The 25605-nt window shown below is 39.6% G+C and overlaps 1 protein-coding gene across 1 annotated transcript in view; it reads left to right on the top strand.

Moving 5' to 3' along the window:
• The window catches only part of SORCS3 (sortilin related VPS10 domain containing receptor 3), a 273977-nt gene extending 249143 nt beyond the window's left edge, over window positions 1–24834 (top strand). Inside the window, exons 19-27 of the mRNA XM_042863904.1 lie at window positions 5069–5255; window positions 8151–8284; window positions 12242–12365; window positions 15422–15534; window positions 17137–17268; window positions 19125–19224; window positions 21227–21332; window positions 23865–24025; window positions 24609–24834. Coding sequence (XP_042719838.1) covers window positions 5069–5255; window positions 8151–8284; window positions 12242–12365; window positions 15422–15534; window positions 17137–17268; window positions 19125–19224; window positions 21227–21332; window positions 23865–24025; window positions 24609–24673 — 1122 coding nt within the window. The 3' untranslated portion in view covers window positions 24674–24834. The remainder of the gene's footprint in view (window positions 1–5068; window positions 5256–8150; window positions 8285–12241; window positions 12366–15421; window positions 15535–17136; window positions 17269–19124; window positions 19225–21226; window positions 21333–23864; window positions 24026–24608) is intronic.
• The last annotated feature ends 771 nt before the right edge of the window (window positions 24835–25605 follow it).

Raw genomic sequence — 25605 nt, forward strand, 5'->3', positions numbered from 1 at the left:
AAAGAAAAGTCAGCAAAACAAATGAGTTGTCATCAAAATATTCCTCAACAATTGAAAGAAATCATTTTTGGAGAAATCTTTATTATTGCATCCCTTACTGTTGTAGAGATTAATTCTTTCCTCACTTCACTTTCTCTGCACAGTCTGCTGGGGGTTTTGTTGCAACTGAGTCTTTCTCTGTGACCTCTGTTCAGCCCTTCTACTCCTCCAGACTAATCCTGACCAGCAACTTTGTGTTTAGCCATCAGTTCTTTTCTACCTCCTAGAAGGACATGCACCCACAGTGTACTGGTGTATGACTGACTTTGATGTTGTCCAATGATAAAATAATGTTTTATTGTAGTTACTGGAAAACAGTATTTCTCGGGATTTGCACATTCAGTCTTAGTTCACAGTGGTAATTCAGGATATGTGTGTGGCAATGACAAAGAAATGCACTGACAGATGATCTTGCTTTGTTTTTAGAGGTATGGGGCTGTGCTGTGAGGGCTCTGCATATATATGCAGGGAAACATGAGGAAATAAGAGCCTTATCTGCTTTTTGTTTGAGTTTGAGCACAAAGAGTTAAGACTGCCAGTATGCTGTTAAAGGACTTGTATTCTTGACCAGGTCTGTGAATTTCTTTTTTTTTAACTTGATCTTTCCTGTATATCCTCAGCTCCTCTCTGAAAGCCTGCCCCTCAGGCTTAAGTAATTGTTTAGGTGGCAGCTCCAGATAGGGAAGTGTTTGGTTCCACTGTCTTCTGTTTATGCCATCACACAGCTTCCCTCTTTCAGTAATTACAAGGTGATGGCAAAGCCTGATAACAGGTTTGTAAATGCAAGTGAGCTGAGAAGGCAAGCAGTGACTATTCAAAGTACAAGTCTGAGCAAGTATTAGAGCTCTGAACATCTATTAGTAGATTACTGAACCACGTTTATAGAAAGAGGTAGCCGCAGATGTGCCATATTTTTACACAGTTTGAGAGCTTCATTAGAGGAACAACTTTAGATTCAGCAGAATCAAGATTGTGTGCTTCTGAACGCAATGGAAAGAAAAATTTCCTCCCAAGCCTCTTCTGTGTCTGCTTTGCTTTGTTTCTGATTTCAGTACTCTGCCTGCTCTTCCCCGATCTTTGCCTTTATGTGGGTTATTTGAGGTTTCATGACCAAAATATATTATTTATGTATATAGATAAGAAAACTTTTCCAGGGTCATGTTGGGGTGATGGCTTTGGAAGACCATTATGTGGCAATACTCTTCTCCACCTGTTCTACTACCATTTGCATGCCCATTGATGCCTGCATACAGAGCTCCAGTCTTTGTGACAGCCCTTAGCTCAGAGCTTTTGGTAGCTTATGGGGCTTAAAGCAATAAAAGTGCCTCTTGATTATACATAGGAAGCAATTAATTTTATCCATTTGAAATGTCTCCAACAGCTTCTATTTTAATTTAAATTTATTCATTCCAGAATGTCTGACATTGTATGTGGGGCTAACACTTCTTTTATTATGGATACAGAAGTATGGAAAAGAGAAAGAAAAAAATTGTGTGATGGGCTGGCTTTTCATTGAAGACCAAACTCTCATAATTAGGTGGTACTTAGCCACAAGAAGTCACTTCCTCTTTCTTTGCTTCAAACCTTCTCTTTTCAAATAGAATCAAATTGGAGAAGCAAGGAGAAAATAGAATTGCATGGCAAAAGAGGAGAGCTCCTGATAGGTACAGGAGTGACAGCCCGAGGTCACCAGTGATGAATCCAGCCCAGATCTGATTTTTATCTTCTGTTCAGTGTCTTTCATATGAGATGAGCTTGTGGTCTTAGTACATTCCCTCGAGAAGTAGTTTTGAAGGGCTTAACAAGCTGTGTGAGCCTTTCTATCAAATAACTGCGTATCCCAAGTGAGTAATTTTGTCCCTGTTAGAGATTTCTGTTGAATGACTTAAAAAGAAACCTCTCTATTGAAACAATGTTATTGGCTACTCAGTATTATAGATATAGGTTTCGCTGTTATTTCTACTCTATTTCTGTTTTTTCTTTTTGTTTTCCACTATAATTTTAATGTCCTAATAGGAAAGAGTTGAAAATATATGGTTCCTAATAAAGTCAATAGCAATATTCCCCTGGCCTGTATGAAATGGGAGTGGAGGTGCAAGAAAGAAGAGATATCTAGCACCTGTAATCAAATGCCCATATTTCAAAATCCACATAATAAGCTATACTTTATGGGTATGTGCTTGAAGACTCCAGATGTACTCTCAAGGCAAAATCATCCCTGAAAATACCATTTCTCCACCCTGATTTGTTAATGCAGACAAGACAAAATTTGTGGGGCATGCTCTGGTCTCAAAGACCTAATGCAATGTAGTCTGGTCTATAGTCTGTGCTGCCAGTGTTTCCATCCAGAGGATAAGATCAGGTGTACTTTTGAAACTGGAATCAGTAGCAAAACACTACATCCTGCTTCTGTCAGGGCTGACATTATTATTTGTATAGAAAAAATCATTAATGGCAGAGGGATTCATGGTCAGAATCCAGGCTGAAAACTGTGTGTTCTTCTACACCCAGGTAAACCTGAAAAGTACTGCTTAGTAGAAATCTGGTGCTGTCAGATCTAAAACTCTTGGGGACTGTCACAATGTGATTGTCCCTGTCAATGTCTTCAGTTCATCTAGTCTGTACATTTTTTGTTGGAAGCCTACTCAGGAAGATAGTGATAGGACAAAGGGGAATGGTTTTAAGCTTAAGGAGGGAAGGTTTAGGTTGGGTGTCAGAGGGAAGTTCTTTACTCGGAGTATGGTAAGGTGCTGAAACAGGCTGCCCAGAGAGGCTGTGGATGCTCCATCCCTGGAAGCATTCAAGCCCAGGTTGGATGAGGCCCTGGGCAGCCTAGTCTAGTACCAGATCACAGAATCACAGAATGGCCAGGGTTGGAAGGGACCTCAAGGGTCAATGAATCTCCAACCTGCCTGCCACATGCAGGGCCACCAACCTCCCCATTTAATACTAGACCAGGCTGCCCAGGGCCCCATCCAATCTGGCTTTGAACACCTCCAGGGATGGACGGGGCATCCACAAACTCTCTGGGCAGCCTGTTCCAGTACCTCACCACTCACTCTGTAAAGAATTTCCCCCTGACATAGAACCTAAATCTTCCCTCCCTCAACTTAAAACCATTTCCCCTTGTCCTGCAGTTATCAACCCTTTCAAAGAGTTGATTCCCCTCCTCTTTGTAGGCTCCCTTTAGGTACTGAAATGCTGCAATGAGGTCACCCCGCAGCCTTCTTTTCTCCAGGCTGAACAAGCCCAGCTCCCTCAGCCTGTCTTCATAAGGGAGGTGCTCCAGTCCCCTGATCATCTTCGTGGTTCAGATTTGGAAGGTTGGTGGCCCTGTGTGTGATAGGAGAGTTAGAACTTGATGATCCTTGGAGTGCTTTCCAACCCAACCATTCTGTGATTCTATGAAGCTGTGCTTTTTTTTGCGCAACAACTGGCCCAGAGACTTTTGTGAATTCTGACTTTTCCAGCAAATGGAGGACTGTGCAAGGTCTGACCTGCCTTTGAAGGGCTTGGAAGTACATCAGAACTGGCTGTGAGTTATGTGGTTACTTCCCTGCTTAGATCAGTATGGACTGGAACTGACATTAGCTTTGATGTTAACCCTGTGTGCTTACAGCAAATGGGACTTATGAGATGGCTATGAAATACTGCCACATTTCCTTTAAAACCAACAGTAAAAATAACAAAAAAAGCCTCACATAAATTTAGAAGCAGAGATTTTTAATTTGTTGTTTTTTGTTACTCTGGAACTGATGAGTGAGAAATCATCAGTACAGCTGGGATCATCTTTAAGAGGTACTGGTATCTTTTTCACCCAGGGTAAATACAGTGGAGCCCTTTTCCTGATAAATTATTTGAGCTAATACAGCTTATATACGTACAGAAAGCTGCACAGGTATTATCAGGGTGTAATTTTATTTCACTTTAGTGAAATTGCTGTGCTGGGCTTTAGATCTGTTTAAATGAGACTTGTTTTGTGTTACTTTTAGTCAGCTGAGAACAAATACATAGTAGGAATCCAAGAAGCTGAAATAACAGACACTTCTATAGTTCAACTGCGGTGGTTTAGAAGGTAATTTAAACTAAAGCAGTGCAGCCGATGCTTTTAGACAATACCTGCAATGCTGGAATCTCTTGTCTGCTGTTCTCTCCTTCATTTAATAACTATCATTGACAGTAATCTTAGTAGGGATTTTCTCATCTTCTCTTGCATTTTTCTGCGTATCACCGGGCCCAATCTCTGTGTTGACTGGCACTAGACAAAAGCTGTCAGTCATCTCTGTGGGACTCAACTTTTATAAATTCTGCTGTCCAGAAGTTACATGTCTAGCTGAAATTAGTTATCTAGACTTTTTATCATAGGGGTACAGAGATGGATATTTGCAGAAGATAAATCGTGTCACCTGTCTCAGTTATCTTAGAATAGAATGTATTGGTCTGTTTCCTTTCTTTTTCTCTTTTCCATTGACTATGCAGGAAGTCTGAAAACTAGGTTAGGCTAGATCCAAGTATGTCAGTATCGTCAGTTATTAACCTGTCTCCAGAATGTTCCCAAGGCTTCTGTTTACGCCTGGGAATTGCATCTAGCAATTAGCATCTAGCCTCCCATCATTGTAGTGCCTCCAGTCTTGCTGCTTCTGATGAAAGTGCTTGATGGATGTCACCCATTCAGCAAAGGGCTGTGCAAAGTCCTGCCCTTTGCAGTGACACATAATCCCCAACCATGCATTGTACCAGAAGAATCAAATATGATCCCGTTGACATATACATCTTTGACATTCTACTTTCTCAAAATCTCTAAATCCAAGATGACAGAGTAACAGCTGCAAATGTTCAGCTACTCTTAGCATTAATAATAAGTAGTTAGCTGGCACTGATGTGGATCTGGCAGAATGAAGCTTGACTTTTTTAAGTGAAGTCATGAGTTTGTGTCCACACTGATGAAATGGAGCTGAGCAGTGGGATAGAATGTAATATTAATCACTCTTATGAGCCCAGTTCCCTAATCCAACCTTCTTTGTTGCAGGGTGATCTCCAGAGGACAAATATTCAACTTGATTTTGGGGATGGCATCGCGGTATCCTATGCAAATTTCAGCCCTGTTGAGGATGGCATCCGGCATGTATATAAGAGCGCTGGAATCTTCCAGGTGACAGCATATGCAGAAAACAGCTTGGGCTCTGACACTGCTGTCCTCTTTTTGCATGTGGTCTGTAAGTACTTCCTCCTGCTAGATTCCTTGGGCAAAATCCTAACCTCATTGAAAATCCCTGCAGCTTCAGTGGGGCCTAGGAGTGCATGCAACCTCATTTATATACATGCTACTTTGTAAGTAGCACGTATAAAAGTGTATTTACGGTCTGCATGTGCAGAGAAAAGATTGAGAAGGATTTTCAAAAGGTCAGAGGTAAAACAGCATATGAAACAAAATCCAGATATGTGATTTTAGTGTGCTTGCGATACCAAGAGATTTAGATTAATCTGCAGCATTTTTACTCAGTATTTATATGTTTTCAGCACATACTAAATAAGACAAAAATCATTGTGATGAGTGTATTTCCTGGGATATGGATGTACTGAGAACTGCTGTGATACTTGTGCTTCATGCATTTGATGTGTGCTTCTGACTTTCCATTGCTGTTACATAGATGAATCTAATTTCTCTCCACCTGACACACGAGCAGAATTGTAGAGCCCTTGACTGACCTTATCAAAGCCTCAGAAGGGAGGAAGGAACCCAGGATGAGACCAGGAAGGTCTTGGTTCTTTGTCCTGCTATAAGACTACTATTTCTCTTGGATAGGCAACTGAATCTGTGTTCAGATGTACCTGTTTGGTTGTGGTCTTAATGGTGCTTCCAGACATGTCCATCTTTTCCCAGAGCCAGTCAGAAAGTATTCTGTTCTGCTTGTCTTGTGCTTGAGCTTTCCCACTGGAAACAAGTCCAACAATTCCAAAATGTGAGAACTATTTTCTTCTTTTAAATCTCAGGCTCCCTGCTTGAAAGAATAAATGTTCCTTGAAGCTTTTATTATGCTCATAATTCCCTCAAAGTCAATCATGGCTGCATTTTACAACCTGTTATTAGACCATTAACTGTTTTTTCCTTCACCTTGGACCATTAGCTGACAAAAGTGATGGTTACCTGGTAATAACAACGAACTTTGTAAAGATTATCTGATTTTTCTCCCAGGAACTGCTGTTCCATGCTGAGGATTTTAGAACAGAATGCAGAAGAGGGGCAATTGTTAGGCTTATTTGTGTCCTCTTCTCCCTCAGCTTCTCAGATCTCTCTTCTTTGACTTCTGTAGCCTTCTAAGATGGCCAGCTTATTATCATTATCTCTAGGGAAGTATTTTCCAGACATTTACATTCACACTAACTGTGAGAATTAAATTTAAAAAAAAATAGTACTAGACTTTTAATGTATTTTAATGTACTAGTCAGTAGTGGAGATTTGCCCTTGAAGCTCAACTGCACAGGCAGAATGGCAGCTATATAAATCACCTTTGGTGTAATGTCTGTCTGGTGCTGGAACTTTGTGCTTGAAAAAAAAAAAAAAAGAGAGAGAGAAAGGAGCTCCTGGGCTTCAAGCAACAGTAGTTTTCTCTCCTTTAGCCTTAATGGAGAGCAGTCATCTTTTCAACTTTTTGGAATCTACTTTCAAACTGTTCATCCCCTCTTTTAAAGGAAGGCAAGATTTTAGCATTTTTCTTCTTACTGCACTGTCAGAAAATATTTGGGGGAACCTGCTCTTCATGGGAATCCTATGTACTTCCTATGGGCAAATTTCAGAAATCTTGCTGGTAGAGCCCTTAGGAAAAGGGGAATTAAACTGAGAGCCAAAACCTAGAATATGTTTCTGTCCTTCAAGCTTTATATTCTGTTGGTAAAAGAACAGCTCTTGCTTTGTAGTATTCTTGTAATTCAAGTAGGTGAAGTAATTAATATCCCCATTTCATATTTGAAAAGCTGAGAGGTAACATAACTAGATAATCTCAGTTAAAATCAGCAATTTTGTGCTTCCTCGACTTAATATTTTATATTAGAAAAGAAAACTCCTTTCTTACTCATTCTTTCCTTTTCATAGTGATAGTCTATCAGTTTGCTGTATATTAAAAGGTACCATTCAAGAAGGGCTCAGTAACATACCAGTTACCAGCCGGAATTCAGTATAAGCAAAACTGGCATATTTGATAAGGAGGAAGAAATTGAGATAGAAGGAAAAGCTTTGAAAAAAAAACAAACCAAAAACCGGAATATTTTTTACTCTTTTTTGTTGGGGTTGGCAAGAGGAATTTTCTTCTTAATTCTGGACTTCTTGCACTGGACTTATTCTGGACATTTGGTCTTAATAGATGTAATTTACATTGAACCCAAAAGATAACAGGGTTAGAGAAAGCCAATGCTTCACAGCATCTGAAGGAAAATGTTCCTAGGAGTGAACCTTAACTAACTGTTCAAGAAAGAAAGTAAATGGTAAAGTAAAGGTATTAAAATACCTTCTAAAGAGGAACTGTGAAGGCATATTTAATCAAGTCATATATAAATACCTCTTACATAATCAGGTTTAAGCCAACTTAGTTAATGTGGTTTGCCCACTAATCTTAGCTCACTGGATAGATTTTAAACAAAACACTTTCTTTGTCTCTTGTGTCCTGTCATAGGATCATAGAATCTTTTGAGTTGGAAGGGATCTTTAAAGTTCATCTCGTCCAACTCCCCTGCAGTGAACATGAGCATCTACAACTCCATCAAGACTTCAACAGCAGCCTGCCCTATCCTGCGCAAAACAAGTTTATTGTTCTCCCTCAGGCTGCATTTAAAAAAATGTCTTCTAAACTCAGTCCTGATCCTGTCTGAACTTAGCACTGTCAGAAGTGCACATATTTGGCTCATCAAGAATTGAGTGGGGAAAAAAAGGGTGATTTTGTTTATTAATTTAGTATCTTTTGCTTATTGGCTTCAGAAATTCTTTCGTATGTCTACAATAGTGTTTCACTGCTGACAGTGTTTTGATTCATTTAAGGGAAGAATCCTTGCTGTTTACAACTAAGTTGGGAAGATTTAACTCAGAATCTCTAATAATCAACTGTCTCTTCCCACAGGTCCAGTGGAGCACGTCCATCTGAGTGTTCCTTTTGTTGCTATTAGGAATAAAGATATCAACATTACTGCAGTAGTTTGGCCCAGTCAAGCAGGCACACTTACCTACTTCTGGTGGTTTGGTAACAGCACCAAGGTACGGTTGCCCTTTGATTTGCATTTATTTGCTAAGCTTGTTGTACCAGGGCAGGGAATTCCCTTAACCCCAATGAAAACCTCATGTCATTGCTTATTTCTTGTTATTTTCTTCTTTTTACTTTCTAAAAAAAGGTTGCTATTACTTTACACTTCAGCTCCGTGTATCTTTTCCCTCCTCTCTCACATTATTCTTAGAATTAGTTACTTTTTTTTACATCTTCTTGTTATCTGCCCTACTGAGCTCTGAAGACCACTGTTTTTACCAGAGTTCACTTGCAATGTAACTGAATTATATATCTCTATGTATGGGATAATACTGACTTTCAACACTTTTTAAAAACTGCCAGTGTTCAAATAACCATGGGTGTTTCCATTATGTACCAGTGTGCTGTATATAACACTACATTCCAACACAATACTTTAAAGCTGTTGGTGTTCAAACAGAATCACACAAATAACCAGTTGTATCCAGAATTTCAAGTTACAAGCTTGAGAAGCTCTGTTTGTGACTATTGTTCATATGCTGGATATATAGATAGATAGATAAATAGAGATGAGAATTCTTTGTAGGGAATGTTGAAGATGCTGGCAGAAAGTTAACATGAAAAACTTTTTCTATCAATAATTAAAGTAAGTGAATCTACAAGTTGTGATTGTGTTTTCTAGTGGAGAGAGTGGAACTGCTTGTTAGTGACAGCTTTTGATGCAGGCTTCAGGTGTGAGACAGCTGACACAGGCACTATCCTCCATAAAAAATAGTGGCAGCACTGAATTGTACTGCCACTATTTTTCAATTTAGAATCTGCTTTTATTTATAAGAAGCAAATTAAGTCATGTCATTTTCTATTATATTGAAGGCAATCTAGGTGTCATAGTTATTCTGCCACGACTTTTGTCCTTAATGTAGAAGAATTTTTGAAATAGAAATTAGCATAGAAAAGGTGGAGAAAACCAATTTTGTTTGCTAAGGATTTTCATCCATCTGTCATGGTGTTTGGATCTCTCTCGTAAATAGGATCTGTTACTTAAGCTATCATCTAGTTCAAATTTCAGTGGAGTATAGGCAGGTGTAGATGTGTAGATGATTTGGACATAGCTGTATGTGGAGTAGCTAAAATTTTAATTCCTTTGAGTGGTTTTATGTGTTATTGAATTACACTGAGATACAGATCAGAGGAGATGGCTCCTCTTATCTACTGACAATTAAAGATCCAGAGCAGTATTCATTCTTTGTGTTCTCTCCAGCTACCTCGTGTATTTCAGTTGTGCTGCTTAGCCGCTCTCAGTGTATGGCAATACATGCAGATACAGCAGTAGATGCTTTATTGTTTTTTGTTTTGTTTATTTTTTTTCTTCCCAAAACAGTAGTCTGAATTACATCAAAACTCCTTCTGGAACATTTGATATGTGTCTCATGGACAAACTGTGGCATTCAGTACTGGTCAAATCTGAGCACACTGATTTGTTTGTGAACTGTGGGATGTGGTGTGTAATATTGTGCACAGTAACTGTCTGGCATTGTTACACTCTGATTCCAGTGCTGAAGAATAGCAGCTTCTATATCTGATCAGCCCATAGACATCCCAAGCAAAACCATGTGTCTTGTGTCACTGCGCATTCTCACAGTGGTATTCTGTGCTATTGCACAGGAAAATGTTGTCTTACACTCCAATAACCTGGCTGAGATCCTTCTGTTGCCCTCAACATCTTGCTGGAGTCGTACTGAATTTCTACTGTACTAATTTTTGCAGTATACCCAAAGGCCAATTTGCTTGGATTAACACAGGTCCAGTTTAATAAATGTGTCCAGCTGTCTAATAGGTTGAGCAAATGAACCTTAAACTACTTGATTTAATTTAGAGTTGATTTCCAGGTCTTGGTGCCTGAATTAAAATTAAGGAGTTGGCTGAATGTTAAAACTCCATGATGGAGGTGAAATCAGCCATGATAATGGAATGTCCAGCATGCATACACACACAAAAGGGAATTAGTAATTTTAAAGACCAGATTGGTTCCTCTTTTCTGCCTTTGCACATAATCACAACCTGTAACCTCCAAGTATATTGTTAATATCACTGAATTTTAATGTAGCTCTGTTCTGCTCATCCAGGATGTGTATGTTAGTATATGTTAGCTGCAACTCCAGAGCTACCCCAAGCTGCCATCCCAGTGATCAGACAGGCTTTTCTTTTATTGCTTTTTCAGGTAATGGATGAGAGGTCAAAAGAAGGTGGCGTTCTACAGGGGAAAAATCTCTTTGCCAGCCTGGTTTTATGACAGTGAAAACTGATTTATCTATGAATATGACATGAATGGTCACTGTTTTGAAATGCAGGCAAATTATCAGTTTGATGGGATTAAGTGTGAGAGCTGGAAAGTGAATGTTTAGGATATTTTTCTTTGGAGACAAACTCTCAGTTTGGAGAAGGGACAGCTGTAATGGTACAGTTGTTTTGTCTGTGCTCTTAGACCTCTAAGTGCTTTTGCAATGGAGACTCTATCACTGTTTCTATTGTAATGGTTTAATCCAAACAAGAGGCTTGTCTATAGACCAGCTGTCAGCTCAAAGGCACTATTAGGGCAAGACCTTTGATTTTCAATAAGTGAATCTCTTTCCCTAATTGTGGTGCGCTTTTCTCCTCTAGATGTGTATCTGTAAGAATTTCCTGTGCAAAGGGGATGGCTGTAATGCTGTCAAGGATGTATTTGAGAAGATGCAGATAAAGTCAGCCTTCTCTGCCACAGTATGGAACTGGCCAAATACTGCTAAACTTTATTCTGGAAGCCATCCAGCTATGTTCAGATAGTAGTGTCTATAGGTGTTATGCCATGTTTTAAGTCTTCTTAACGTAACTTGCTGGCTTAATAGTTGAAGATGGCTTATGCCTCACGGACTTGAAACGTGGGCAAGACAATCTTTGCTACCACTGCTCTGTCCCGAGCAGAGTTGCTCTGAGATAGATCGTGGATTTGTACTTGTAAGTGAGAGCAAACCCTGCTAAGCTGCTTGAGTCCTTGAGGTTATGGGGAGCTCCTAATACATCCAAAGGTGACTTTGGACAGGGTTACTGGCCACATCCTTACCCCAAGTGACAGCATGGTGGTGCCTCCAAACTATGGTGGCGTGGTCTCCCTGTCCAGTTATTATCCTTGGCAGGTGTAGTGGGACTAGCAAGGGTTGAATATTAGGAAAATTCTCTTTTCAGAAAGAGTGTTAAGGCATTGGAACAGGCAGCTCAGGGAAGTGGTGGAGTCCCCATCCCTGGAGGTGTTTAGGAACTGTGGAGAGTTGGCATTTAGGGACATGGTTTAGTGGACAAAGTGGTGATGATTTGATGGCAAGACTTCATGATCTTTGAAGGTTTTTTCCAATCTTAATAATGCTATGATTCTGTGAGTGGTCATAGTGGTGATGGGTTGATGGTTGGACATGATTTTAGAGGTCTCTTCAAACCATAATGATTCTGTGATTCTTAAGAGAGGGGCTGGTACTGAATCTGACAAATAGAAGTTGTTTGAGGAAGTACTGTGTCTCTGGATTACAGTCAAATGCTGATTTGAGTTGAACCTTCTGTTTTGGACAGCTGAGAAAGCAACTATGCTGAGTGCTCATGCTTGTGTGTTTACAATACTGCATTCTGCAGCATTAATTCTGCAATCACTGGCTGTGCTCTGCTGAGGCATTCATAGTGTAATGAGTTGCAGTTCAGTGGAAAAAATTTTCAGGAGGTATTTAGTGAAGTGAGAGAAAGCTTAGCCTGTGGAATGGTCTCGCTGGGTAATGTTCAGATCACATGCTTTTTGAACTTAGCAGAACATGCAGATCTGAGCACATCAGATCTGGCTGAGCATATCAGCCAGGGGTAGAAGGATATTTTGGCCTTGTGGATTATTCAGCTGACTGTTGTGCCTGAGTTAATTGCATCCTGATTTTGATTTTGTTTCCCTTTTGCAGCCCCTCATCACCCTGGAGAGCAGCATCTCCTACATCTTCAGCGAGGAGGGGATGAACACTGTCACTGTGCAGGTTGCTGCAGGCAACACCCTCATCCAAGACACCAAGGAGATCGCAGTACATGGTAACTTCATCCATTTACAATGAGATGTCAGGGAACATTCAGAAGTGAAGAACAGGCAGTTGTTGAACCAAAATGAACTCTGAACTCCCTAGTGCCTAGAGGGACCTCCAAAGTAAAATGTTTGTTAGCTGTGAACAAAGTAGATCAGATTTATTGTAATTACTAAATGCAAAGTGAACTGAATAGAGAATTTAACTGCATCTGTAAGTGCAGCACTGTAGTGAAATGGCTCGCTTCTGCTTTGCTCTCATTGGCTTCCTGACTGGGAACTTTCCAATTAAAAAACTCTTTAGAATATATGCAGAGCATCTCCCCTCTGTTTTCTAGTTGTGGAAAGAAGCAGACATGGTATGTCACTAAAGTGGCCTGTATACACCCAGGATTTCTTTTCACATAGTCACTTTATAAAGGTGAAGAGTTTGAAAGAAATGGGACAGAAATGGCTCTATTGTTGGTATTTCTGCCCATATTCCATACCACAGCTGGAGGTTTACTGTGTGTTCACTGGATATCCCTATGCATCTCGTTTGGTATGTTTGTGCTGTACCTGTATGTAGAAGAATTTTCTTCTGGGCTAGCCTTCATTTCACTTACCTAGTTTTTAGCATCCAGCATTCAAGGACAAGCTTTTATTTAGGCAGCAAGTTTTATTGAGGACCTGGTCTTCAAATAACTGAGGTTGCCCTATGTGGTTGAACTGCATGTGTCTTGTTTCTGTAATTAAAGATAAATTTGCTGCTGATGACTTGAAAGCTGTATGTTCAGATTTAACTACCAGCTGAACAGATATTTATTGACTGCCTGGTTGTGCAATGCAATGGCTTTTTAATAATTTGCTGATATGATTTAGAAATATCCAAACTCAGTAGTAGCAAATGTTAAGTAAACCTTTGCTTGAATATTTTGGGTATTGCAAAATGCAGTGTTTAGTTATGTGAAATTTGCAGCTTTCCACTGGTTTCTGGAATAAACTTAAATCAGGAGTATTCAAGAGGTGATCTCAATCTTTGTATATGCGAACTGAAGGTCCCAGCAGATCCCAGTGTGTTTCTCACTTTCTGCTTCCAAATACTATGTAAGAAATTTTGTTGTTCTCTAAAATATCCAAGGCTTGGGACTTTATCACAGAGTAATTCATGCAGTTGGAACATCCAAATAGTCCTATACACAAGGCTATATTGTAAACTGAGCTCACTGAAGGAAGGAGTCCTTCCTGAACCCAAATCTGGTGATCAGTTCAAGTCTGAATACGTAAACAAGGGGCATCTTTGGTAAACATTTGTTCTGGTAAATTACGTTACCAGTTCTAATCTGTGCCCTATGTTAAATTATTATAGCTCTAATAATGAGTATGCCTTTGTGGTGTTAGCAGTGAAGATTTATTGAGGGTTTTCAAAAATTGTAGCTAATAGCGCAGAATTTAATGAAAGAAAAAAAAAATTGGATGTTGTACTGAGAGTTCAAATGTCAAAAGCTTTATATGTCAGGCCCTGGGTTAAGAGCCGAGAGAGATTGCTTCTATACTTGTTTTATTTAAAAATATATTGCAGTGTCTAAAAAGAAAGAACAGAACTTGCAAAAGATGCAAGACGAATGCTGTGCAGGCACATCCCTGCTGTTCTGTGGATTTCCTTATTTATACTCTTACTGACCTAGCTTGATCTGGAGCTGGTACCTTCTTAAAAATGGTTAATGGTACTTATTTACGTGACTTCAGATCAGGTGCTTCAAGGTGTGACATAGCACATCCCTAGAAACAGAAAGGACAGTCTTCTACCCTGAGAATCTCTATCTGAGTGTGATTCCCATCCTGAACTTGTGTCTCCCACTCTCCTAAATTCATTGTGCATGTTGGTCATAAATGTTAGGCTTGGACTGTAGTGACACCACAGAGGAGAGATGGAATTGGAGAAAATTTTAAATTGGTGTGAATTTGAAGTCTAGGAAGTTTTTCTTCCTCCTGCCATCAGTCAATTAGGAAGTAATTTCAAAGCATTTCATGAATAGCCATCACTTGATTACCCTGTCATTAGCACCACTGGGCTCTGATTTGTTGGGGAATTAACCATTTGTGGCTTCCCTCCAGGAGAGCAAACAGATAATGGCTGCTTTTGAAAACATATTACTTACAGTATGTGTTTTCTCTGTGCATGTAATTACACAGTTTCCAAATTTCAGGCAGATGCCATCTTATTTACTAGTTAACTTTTTTGTAAGCAGAACTTGAAGTTGAGTGGCAAAATTACTTGAGCCTGGGTGGCCTAAAACCAACATGAAAGCAAGACTTCTCCCTTCCCTTGTTTTTTACTTCCATTTCTTCTGGGAAAAGCCAGAGGCTGGCATTAGAGCAAGATTTCTTTTCTAAGTACATTATTTGCAAGTTTTCTGTCCTGCTTGGTGTTAGCCAGGCTCTTTTCTTCCTTCACTCCTTCATCTCTATTTTGCTTTAAGTCATTTTAATATGAGGGCTGCTCTAAAAGTAATGCCTCCTATTTTATTTTGTTGGCCCATGGCGTCAGAGGTGGATATTGGTGGTATGTTGGAAGGTTGAACCTTCCATTAATGTTCCGTTACATGTTACTGCTGTATGATGGCACTGGAGGGGCAGTCTGAGAGAATGGTGTTTGACATGGAAGTGCTTAAGAAGCAATGGTGTGTCACTGAATTCCTCCATGCATCAAAAAAAGGCACCTATTGACATTCATCAACGCTTGCTGGACGTTTATTGAGACCAAACAGTGAATGTGAGCACAGTGAAGCAGTGGGTGCAGTGTTTCAGCAGTGACAGCAGTGTCAGTGGGTCACCTCCACGGCTGCAGATTTTTATGAGTGCAGCATGCAGGCTCCTTTCAATGCTGATGAAAATGCCGTGGTGACTGTTGAAAAATAATGTTTTGTAGCTGAGAATTTGCTCTATCAAATAGTGTTATTGGGCTCTTCATATCTGTTGAGGTTTCCGTTGAAATAAATAGGAGATATTACTGAATCCACACTTTTGGCACTACCCTAAGTTCTGCCCATTCAATCTTCTCATCAATACTGTTCTTCTATTCCAGAGTATTTTCAATCTCAGCTCCTCTCATTTTCTCCTAACTTGGACTACCACAATCCTGACATCCCTGAGTGGAGACAAGATATTGGCAAAGTCATCAGGAGAGCTTTAGCACAGGTGAGCTTCTGTTTCCGCCTCTTCTGCTTGATGTAGAACAGGCTGATAAAATTACTCAGACTTTTTCAATATACTAGATTTGAAGAGTGGGAAGAACTCAGTAATGAAGCTATCATTTTAAATCGACTGCTTCTTAATATGCTGAATCTTTTTATAGAGGAAAACTATATTGGGAGTTCTGTGGAAATACTGTAATTACTTTTATTAATGTTTCTGTGGCATTTTTTCAGCTTTTAATATCCCTGAGGACTTTAAAAATTCCTGATTATAGTAGCATCACTATTATTGTTATTTTGCCAAAATCAATGTTACAAGGTGCACTGGTTTTGCTCCAGACATTTGGATAGCGTTACTGTGTGCAGTTTGACAGCTGATCCAATCCATCACAGAAGACAGAGATGTAGTAATGTTAGGTGTATGAGGAAGATATTTTTGATCTATTCCTAATACTCAGTCTTCCAATGGAACTAAGTATAGCAACTGGTGAATGTTATAAAGGTCTACTCCCTTTCCAAATGGGGAGAAATCTACAAATTTCCAAATGGGGCAGAAAATGAGGATTCAGAGGGAAAATAAATTTATCTCTTAAAACACAGGTCAAAGAGAAGCTTCTGAAGATACTGAATCTTCCTTTGGGATTAATTAGAATATGTAAACTAGCACTCAAATTCTTGCAGGAAATTGGACAGAATAATTTATGATATCAAATAGCCCGGGATTTTGGTTTTGTGTGAAATAAAGGAATAGATAAGAGCAAGCCTTTGTGGTTTTTTTACTTTCTACCAAAATGTATCTTGCTTTTTAAAATTTATTTATTTATTTTTGCTTTAGCTACATCTGTTCTTAGAAATGGTGACTGATTATTTTTATGAAGAAAGTGCATTCCTGCTCAGCTTTTCTCATCTGCAGCCTACTCAAAATTCACAGCTTATGAGAGTTCCCTTGATTATTTTCCCACCCTGAGAAAACACTTATTTCATTTGTTTTATCTGGTCATACATTGTAATATATTCAAGTCAAGTTTGCAGAGAAAATAAATGAACGATATTGGAATAACAGTAACATCAACAATAGAAAGCATGTAGAAATGCATGTCTGTATGTCCTTTTTTGACTGTTCGGTTGCAACCTACAATGTGTTCTTATAGGACAAATCATTGATGTGTTTCATTTGCTTCATATGTAGCAAATATGGATCCTTATAACCTGTTGTTAGAAGGTGATTGCAAATAATTTTCATCACATGTCCCCATTTGTTGCATGCTTATTGGTCTCCTTGAGTCTCTGGATCTGACTTTGCATTATTCTTCTGTGGCGAGGGACTATATGGAAAATTCATATATGAAGAGATTTGTAGGTTTTGTCTTTGAACTCTGGGTTGTGATCTTTGGGCACCTGGATGTTGTCCACACTACATTTACTTCTAAAAATAACAGGGAACATCATTAGCAGAACCTCTATTTTAAGACTCACTCAGTGGCTGCAACAGTTCAGCTATAGCAGAACTGACAAATTACAATTTGATGGGAACGTAGTTTCCCATAGTGAATGGAAAAATCAGCAGCAGAAGAGCAGCTAGAGACCATCTGTTTACTTTTTTTAGGTGACCGGTATTCCTGATGAACAAATCTTGGTAGCCGTATTTCCTGGGTTGCCTACTTCTGCTGAGCTCTTTGTGCTACCCCGTAAAAACACTACAGAGAGAAGGAAAAGCAGTGAAGCTGATCTGGAACAGGTAAGGACAAAAGGGTTCACAGATCATTTATTCCCATTGTAACATTTACAGATGGACCCCTTAACCTTTTCAGCACTGGAATTGACTTGCAGTATGTGTGATGTAACTGGACGCATGTTGGATTGTGGCAATATAGTTTATACCATTAAGGAGAATGACTTTCACAGGGAAAATGGGATTTCAAGCTCCTCACTGGGATGCGTCACAGTCTACCAGCAACGGTTCTACCTAGATCAGTAGTGTGCCCTCATTACAGTAGTTATGGCCAAAGGAACTTGAATATGTACTCCCTCCACTCCTTGGAGGAATGCTAATAGACAAAGGCCAAAACAGCAAGATAATATACTGAGGTTTACTAAAAATGAATCAAGCTCTTCAGCTCATATTTCACAGGAACAAGACCTCTTTATCCTGAAGCAGCACATGGTGTGTGCAAACTGTATTTGAAAGTTACAATATCCATCCATTTAGATAAATAGGTAATTACGGTGATGAATTGCTACAGTGATATACAGGCAAAGGAAGAGCTAGTAACAAGAGCACTAGTCTGCTGAAGCTTTTTTTTTTGCTAGAATTACCAAGCAGTTATATCAAATCTATGAAAGCAAAGGAGTGAAGTAGTGCTGAAAAAGCTGCTTTGCTCTAGCTAACGTTCTTGTATGCACCATTCCTACTGTTCTACTCTGTGAAAGCTATGGGTAGCCCATCTCAAAGTGCCTATGGGAGTAACTCTTCTGTGATCAAACACTGAATCACTCAAAGGATTCCTGAATTCCATGGAAGTTGTTTTCACCCACTGAGCAAAGTTAGCCCCTTCAGTGTAATATGTTTGTTGTAGAAAGCTAGCAAAACTGCATTCTTAAATTAACACTGTTAAGTATGCACAAAGGAGAGGCATAGAAGAAGGAAGATTTTGAGGGCTATTTGGAGAGATTTTCTTGGAATTGTTTCTTCCAGTTCAGTTGGGCCTTCTCCTATTCGAATTCTCTCTGAAAACACAGTTGTGAACATTTTTCATATAGCAGTATTATGGAGACATCTGATTGCATTTCTGACCTAGCTGACCATGAGCTGTAGCTCTAGTGGTCTAACTGTATTTGACAGTCTACTCAGTTGTACTTTGGAACCTGTTAATGGCTCCTGCTTGAGGAGTTCTGCCTCGACCATCAGAATTACTTGGTGGAGACCAGGCACTCACAAGCTCAGGCTCCAGGTGACATGAAAAATATATGCTGTGAGGCAATCAAATAATACATCACATCTGGCTTGCTGAGCTGTGAGTAGCCTCCCTTTCAAGGCCCCTCATCTAAATGAAGGAGAAATATAAAAATTTTGATATCGCTGGATAGTAGCATCCCAACAGTGTATTTCAGCAGGAGCTACGTAACTAGGCTTGTCCTGAATCAAAGGGAGCAAGGAGTTGTTAGTAGGCCAGACTGCCCAGCTCGCTTCCATCACTCACTAATGAGAATATCTCAGTGATTTCCAAGTGTGTAAGATCCAGCTCACAAGACATAGTAGAAGATGAGAAGATCCTTAATTTCTCTTCCACACCACATTTGCATTCTTGCCTTTTATTCCCCAGAGAATTATAATAACACTCTGAACCTCAAAAGCGTGTCTGTCCTTCAGGGAGACTTGAATTCAGTAACACTCAGTTTAATCTAAAGCATGTGCATGTCTCTCTTTACTTCCTCAGTTTTCTCACATACCTTTCTCTTTCCTGCTTTCTTCCTCCTCTTCCTGAAGACAGTAAGAGATGCATGTAGCCTACAAGTGGTGACTAACATTTCTGAACGTTCTCCTGAGCTGGCTCTCTTCTACATTGTAACCTGTATCTCTTACTATTTTCTCAGGTTGTTGAAATCCTTTTTAATGCTCTCAATCAGAACCTGGTCCAGTTTGAACTGAAACCTGGTGTTGAAGTCATTGTGTATGTCACTCAGTTAACATTAGGTGAGTGTGGAGTAAGAGGCATAACTGTGATTCTTTAGAGGATTCGTACGGCTCCAGGTGAATGGGTTTACACTACAGCACTCAACAGTTTGATATATGCTACTGGGTTACTTAGAGCTTTTCATACTGAGACAGAAGGAAGTGTTACAAACAGAACCAAGCAGTAGTATCTTCATACACTAGTTTGTAAAAGTATTGAAAGTACCATTTAAGAGTTCCTGTGGTGTAATTAACTAGTGCGTTGATGTTTATCAAGTGTTTTAGAGCATCAGGTTAATGGTTTTCTAATAAACTCTCACTGGGCACCTGTAGAATTAAGTGGGAGCATTCTTACTAACTTTTATGGACATTGGATCATACCATTGTTGTAGAGGGTTTGTTAATGGTATGACTAGCCAGGACTATTTATGTGTGCTACAGTCATGAAAAGATCTAGATCTGAATATTAACTTCTACAAATCACTGTCTCACTGTTACCTATCTCCATTTTCACATAGTAGCAAGTAGTTGCTTCAAGCTTCATCACACTTACTTTAGACTGCCCTGGTGTGAAGCTCTCAGCTACAGCTGAGAATTTTGGCTAGCCTAGTGTGAAGCTCTCGGTTATTGCTGAGACAATGATGGCTGTAGAGGAGATGAAGTATTTATTTTGCCCTTGCTTTTTATGGCTGCCCTTGCAGTTATCTGAAGCATGGGATCTTGTGCATGTGATATCACTAATAGACTCTCTGGAAAAGTGAGATTCATGTCCTAGGATAAAGCATGTTTGCTTCCTTTTACTTGAGACACTCAGAGAGAAGATTTGGGCAAAACCAAGGCTCACCTCCTCTTCTGCAGACTATGTCTTTGTATCTTTGCTTTCTGATTGTTGTTTGGAGGTGAGAGTTAGACCTTAGCAGAGATAGTCTGAAAGGAATTAATTTACAATACACAATGAGATACCAACTTCTGCAGTCTCTCTCTGGGTTTGTTCTAGTAAGGCACTGTAAGTGCAGGTGCTGCATCTGCATTTTTTTTCATGACCATTCCCATATTTTTTTTTCAGTTGAGTGAAATAAGTCAGTTATTTTCCAAGAAAAAGTTCATAGAAGTAAGTGGTGGAAGCAGAATACTGGTAGGATCAGAATCCTAAATTTGAAAAGTTGCAGCTAGAAGCAGAGAATTATTTGCAGAGAATCTGTCCCTGTTATCCAAGTGACAGAAAAAGAATAGAGAACAATAGAGAAAAAAAGAAGAAAAAAAAAAGAACCAAATAATATTTATGCAGTGAGACACGTTCAGATGCTACTTACAATCATTTGCACATTATTAGAGTGTTCTCATCAGACTTTAATAGTTCTCAGTCCATTAAGACAGTGTGTTCCAATGAGCTGTGGAAATAGCTGCACAAACAAGGTTTTATAATACACTTTATTTACTCTGTCAAAAATGCCAAGGATGGGACCAAAGATCCAAAGTATGGTGCCTGCTTGGGTCCAGATTTATTGATTTAGTTTCCTTCATGATACAAAAAATGACTGAATTAAAAGGTAACAATTAGGTCTTGTTAGAAGGAGGAGCCTTGGGGCTTCTCAAAACACCAGGACTCTTTCACATGTGAGGCAGACAAGTAATTGGAAGATGGGAACCACTCTGAGATTACTTCTCTGAAGGAGAATAGATGTCTGTTAAGTCGAACTTCATAAATTTCATTTCTACTTCTGTCCATGGACAAACCTAAAAAGAAATAGCTCAGCATTAACACAGGATTGACCATTCAGCTGAGTATGGCTTGCTGTGCCTTTTCACTAGGAGATGTTAGACTGCATTGCCTTGAAAAAGGAATGTGGTTTTCAAAGGATATGAGAGTCGGTTAATTTTATACTCATTGGCCTTGATGGAAACAGCATGCACCATGCAGTGGTGATAATAAAGCAGATGTGACAGAGGTGAGCTCAATTCTCTGTTAGTTATGTGTTTGCTAATGTCTTGCAAATGTAATGCTTTGCCTTTCCTCCTGCAGCACCCCTTGTTGATTCCAGCACAGGTCACAGCAGTTCGGCGATGCTGATGTTGTTGTCTGTGGTGTTTGTGGGCTTGGCTGTTTTTTTAATCTACAAGTTCAAGAGGTAAGTTGAAAAACTGTGGTGGATAGGAGGAGGAGATGCTGGGTGGTTTACAGGAAATTTAGGCAGAGCAGTGCTTGGGTTGCAGGTGTAGAATGAGTTGTACTGGCCTAAGACTTAGACAAGTACAGCTCCATAGTTCTTAAATACAAAAAAAATCCACCTCCTGTTCTTCCACATCAGTGATCTGAAAACTCACAAAGAGCTCAGAAGTCAAGCTGTTCCCTGCTTCAGCAGATTTGTTTGAACCATAGACCAGAAAATGCCTGTGTGCTCACCTAGTCAAAAAACATGACTGATGTCTTCATACAGTCTACATCCGTCTTGCCAACTGCTTTAGTGCAGTAGGATCTCATTTGTGTCTTGCAAGGTGAATGGCAAGAGCAAAGAAACGGGTGTCATTATATTAACAGAGGGAGATTTAATGCCAGAAAAGTTTGTGTTATGCAGCAAAGTATCTTTTGGAATCTGTGCTGAGATTTACTTTGCCAGATGTTAAAATACACCCTTTGCTTTGACAGTAGGCAGGACACATGTTGGCCTATGATGCTCTGCTGCTGCAAGCTATCAAGCAAAATATGGGATAAGAACAACGTGTTAGCTGAGGGGCTACCTTAGAAGATTATATCTTAGGCAGATGGAGCTTTTTATCAATAACTTTGTATTCAGTACTCTACTTACTGCGTTAAATGGTGTAAGTGCTCACATCCTGCCCAGTGACAAAATATTGTATTAGAAACAAAAATAAATATCTGGACATGAATAGGTTGCAAACCTTCAAATTGGGCAATTACATCTTTTCCTGTCCGAATTTCAACTACTTTGTTCCCTCTGCTACCTTTTCTATGGGCCAGAGTAAGGTGTGTTTTCCTTTTCATCTTGGTAAGGTTGTGTCTTAGGTTTGTGCTTTGGATGTTTGGATCTGTGATCAGGGGTAAGTCAAGAAGAAGGATATGCATATTTTGACTGCCAGAGTCCACATCATGTTATGCTTCTATATCTCATAAAACAAACTCTTATACTAGCTGAACATCCTGAGCCTTTGTGAAACCTGAAGTGTAGCATCCATCAGCCTCGTGCTGTGCTCCAGGGCAGAAAAGACCCTGTCCTTTTAAAACAGAATGTCTGAGAATGTAATGCATTAGAAATCGAATGGGGAAGGAGGAGAGAATAGATAGCTAGAAGTATGAGTTTTGCTTAGTCCAAAGCTCTTCAACTTACCAGTTCTTAATCTGATTTGTCCTAAGCATGTGGAACTGCCAAAAATTAAAAGTTAGATACCCAGTGTGTCCTCAGCATGATTTTTTTAACACAAAGCAAATACTTGAGCTCAGTGAGAGCATGCAACAGTTATGAATGGAAAGTTAAAAGGAGATGAAAACAAAAGCTTTTCTCTAGCTCTTAGTGATTCAGAGGTCCATTAGCAGTATGTACTTTTCTGATTAACAGTGGTCCTGGCCTGAATACAGAACTGCTGTTAACAGGAAAATGTTCTGGGAGGAGCATGGGTCTGCATGAATTTTTAATTTCACAGATTTATAGAATCAGTGCTTTGCTGGTTTGCACACAGCCTCCTTATTATTAAGTCCACCAACCTATGGGCTCAGCAGATAGAAAAAGCAATCGGTCACCTTTCCATGGTCCACTGCACACAAATAATCCTAGTGACCACTCAGACACTTAAGACATTACTTGTCAGTTCTCTTTTAAATATTCTCCCAGGAACTATGCTTGGGGGCCTACCTGACTATCTGTCTGTCTGTCTATCTGATTTTCAAGGATATTATTCCAGTAATCCAAATTAACTTCTCCTGGAGTTGGGAAGAAGAAATAGTGCTTTCACTTTCTCAGTTCCCCAAGTAGCAACAGAAAATAAGTCCCTGCAAACTGTCACTGTCCTTAGCATGACAAACCATGTTTTGCATTGAAATGGTAAGAAATAGACTTTAGGTAGGTTTTATGAGGTACAAGTCTTTTTCTTTCTCTCAGGCAGGATCAATTCTTTATAACTCTTTCTGATGTGGCATTTTCTACTGTGTCACTGTGGGCCTGTCAATAGAAACAAACGTAGCAATTTTTTTCTCAGTTAATAGTAGTGCTTCAATTGATTTTTACTTTTGGTTTCCAATGCACCACTGATCATATAATAAATACTCAGGGAGTTGGCAATTGCGACTGATTATACTTAGTTGACTGCTGCTGTCTGAGCTAGGTGTGCAGTATCCACTGTGCACATCAGAACAGGGCAGCACCAGAATATCAGGTTTACTGCTGGAGGAGCCTCTGGGCACAGGGTACGAAGGCAGTGGCCTGAGACTTTGGGGTAGCTTTAGGTTGGTATAGTTATTAGTAGATGCTAATGGCATGCTTAGGGCTGAATGTCACTGTGGTGCCATCATCATCTGAGAGATGATATTCTGCATCACTTCCACTGCTGTGTTTTTGAGATTGGTCTCAGTTTAACTGGTCTGATTAATCAGTGACGTACCAGTGATGTACCTTGGCAAAATAGAACCTATTTTCCTTTCTGTGCAGGAAAATCCCTTGGATTAATATCTATGCCCAAGTTCAGCATGACAAGGAGCAGGAAATGATTGGTTCTGTCAGCCAAAGTGAAAATGCACCCAAAATCACTCTGAGTGAGTTCACAGATCCTGAAGAGCTGATGGACAAAGAGCTGGACACACGAGTGATGGGTGAGACACAGCCCTTGGCTGGGGCTTTTTTCACTGTATATTAGGTGAGGATATGGGTGTTAAGCAAGGCAGTGACTGTGATCCCATGTACAAGCAGATGCTGAGACACTGCAATTGGGAAAAATTCTATCAACATAGTAACAGGGAGTTTTTCCTACAGTTTTTCATCCTTTATCCTGTTGTTATATGACTAGAGCAGGAAATTGGAAATAGTAGTAGATTTATAGGAGTTAGTAATGGCTGCGAGTCACACTTTGATCTGTTCATGACCCTTTCACTCCTGTGGAGGGCTCCCAAATTCAGTAAAGCCTCAGAAAAATTAACTAAGCCAAGCGTACACTGTTGATGTGCTGTCTTTACAAATGAATATGTCACTAATAGCTTAACAAGTTTACTGGTAGCCAACAGAACTGTAATAACAGATTTTCTACATACTCTGTGCTTACTGCAAGTGCAATGCAGAATGTGTTACTTTTAAGCACCTTTTCTGTCTCTACACTTACATCCTAAGGAGTGAGAAGCAATATAGACCCAACTGTTGAAGCTGCTGTGCTGACTGTCTTCTCCATTTTCTCCTCCACAGGAAGCATCTCAACTATTGCCAACAGTGAAAGCACAAAGGAAATCCCCAACTGCACTAGTGTTTAATACTGAGAATCCTCTTGGTCTACAAAATTTCTGACTTTTTATTTGTAATTATTATTGTTATTATTATTATTATGAAAAAAGAGTTATATGTCATTATTATCATTTGGGAGGGGATGGGGGTGGGCTTTTTCTGTTTACCAGGGCTGCATTCATAAATAGCAGGTTTCTTCATACTTAGGAAATTTCCATCAGATCAGAAATAAAAAGCAAAGAATAAGAGAAGTGTGCAATGGAATTTGAATGCCTGATTCCTCTTAAATACAGAATAGGAATTAAGTATTCGAATACAGTAGGAAGATATGCTACCTTAGGCAAGGTAAGTGTAGGTAAATGGTCCCTTTTCTGATCTTTTTGTGAGTCATGAATCATCTGCTTCATCCTGCCAGAAGGCTTAGGCTGGGCTTTTGGACCAGACTCTGCAACCTGCCAACAGCCCTCACATTCCAGTGATGTGCATGTCTCAGCTTTTTGCAGGATCTTGCCTTTTTGTAATTGCTTTTAATTTCAGTCACCCTCTGGCATTGTTGACTGCTGAGAAAGGGGAAAAATAAATTCAGAGCGTGCACATTAGTTTTCCTTGGACTGTGGATTGGCTGGAGGGGACAGCACCACAAGCAATGAGGGAAAATGCTTGCGTTTATGAATGCAGCTCAAATGCCATGCATGTGAATAGCAAGGATGCCGAAGGCCTACTGTAGATAATTACAATGTACATAGCTTTTTATTTCTTAGGAAATAATTTAATGTTTAGTAAAGGAAGATATGTTTAAAACAAAACCTGAATCACACACACATGCACGCACACACACTCCAGCCAACCAGGGACTGTGGTGAGCACTTGAATCACACTTTGATTCCAAGTGTGTTCCAGTTGTCTGTCATATTTCAATCAGCACCGTTTATTTCTCTGTGTATACCTACAAGTCTTTTTC

Source organism: Lagopus leucura, unplaced genomic scaffold (assembly GCF_019238085.1).
Source record: "Lagopus leucura isolate 7727_CA_CO unplaced genomic scaffold, USGS_WTPT01 Super-Scaffold_741, whole genome shotgun sequence".
NCBI lineage: Eukaryota > Metazoa > Chordata > Aves > Galliformes > Phasianidae > Lagopus > Lagopus leucura.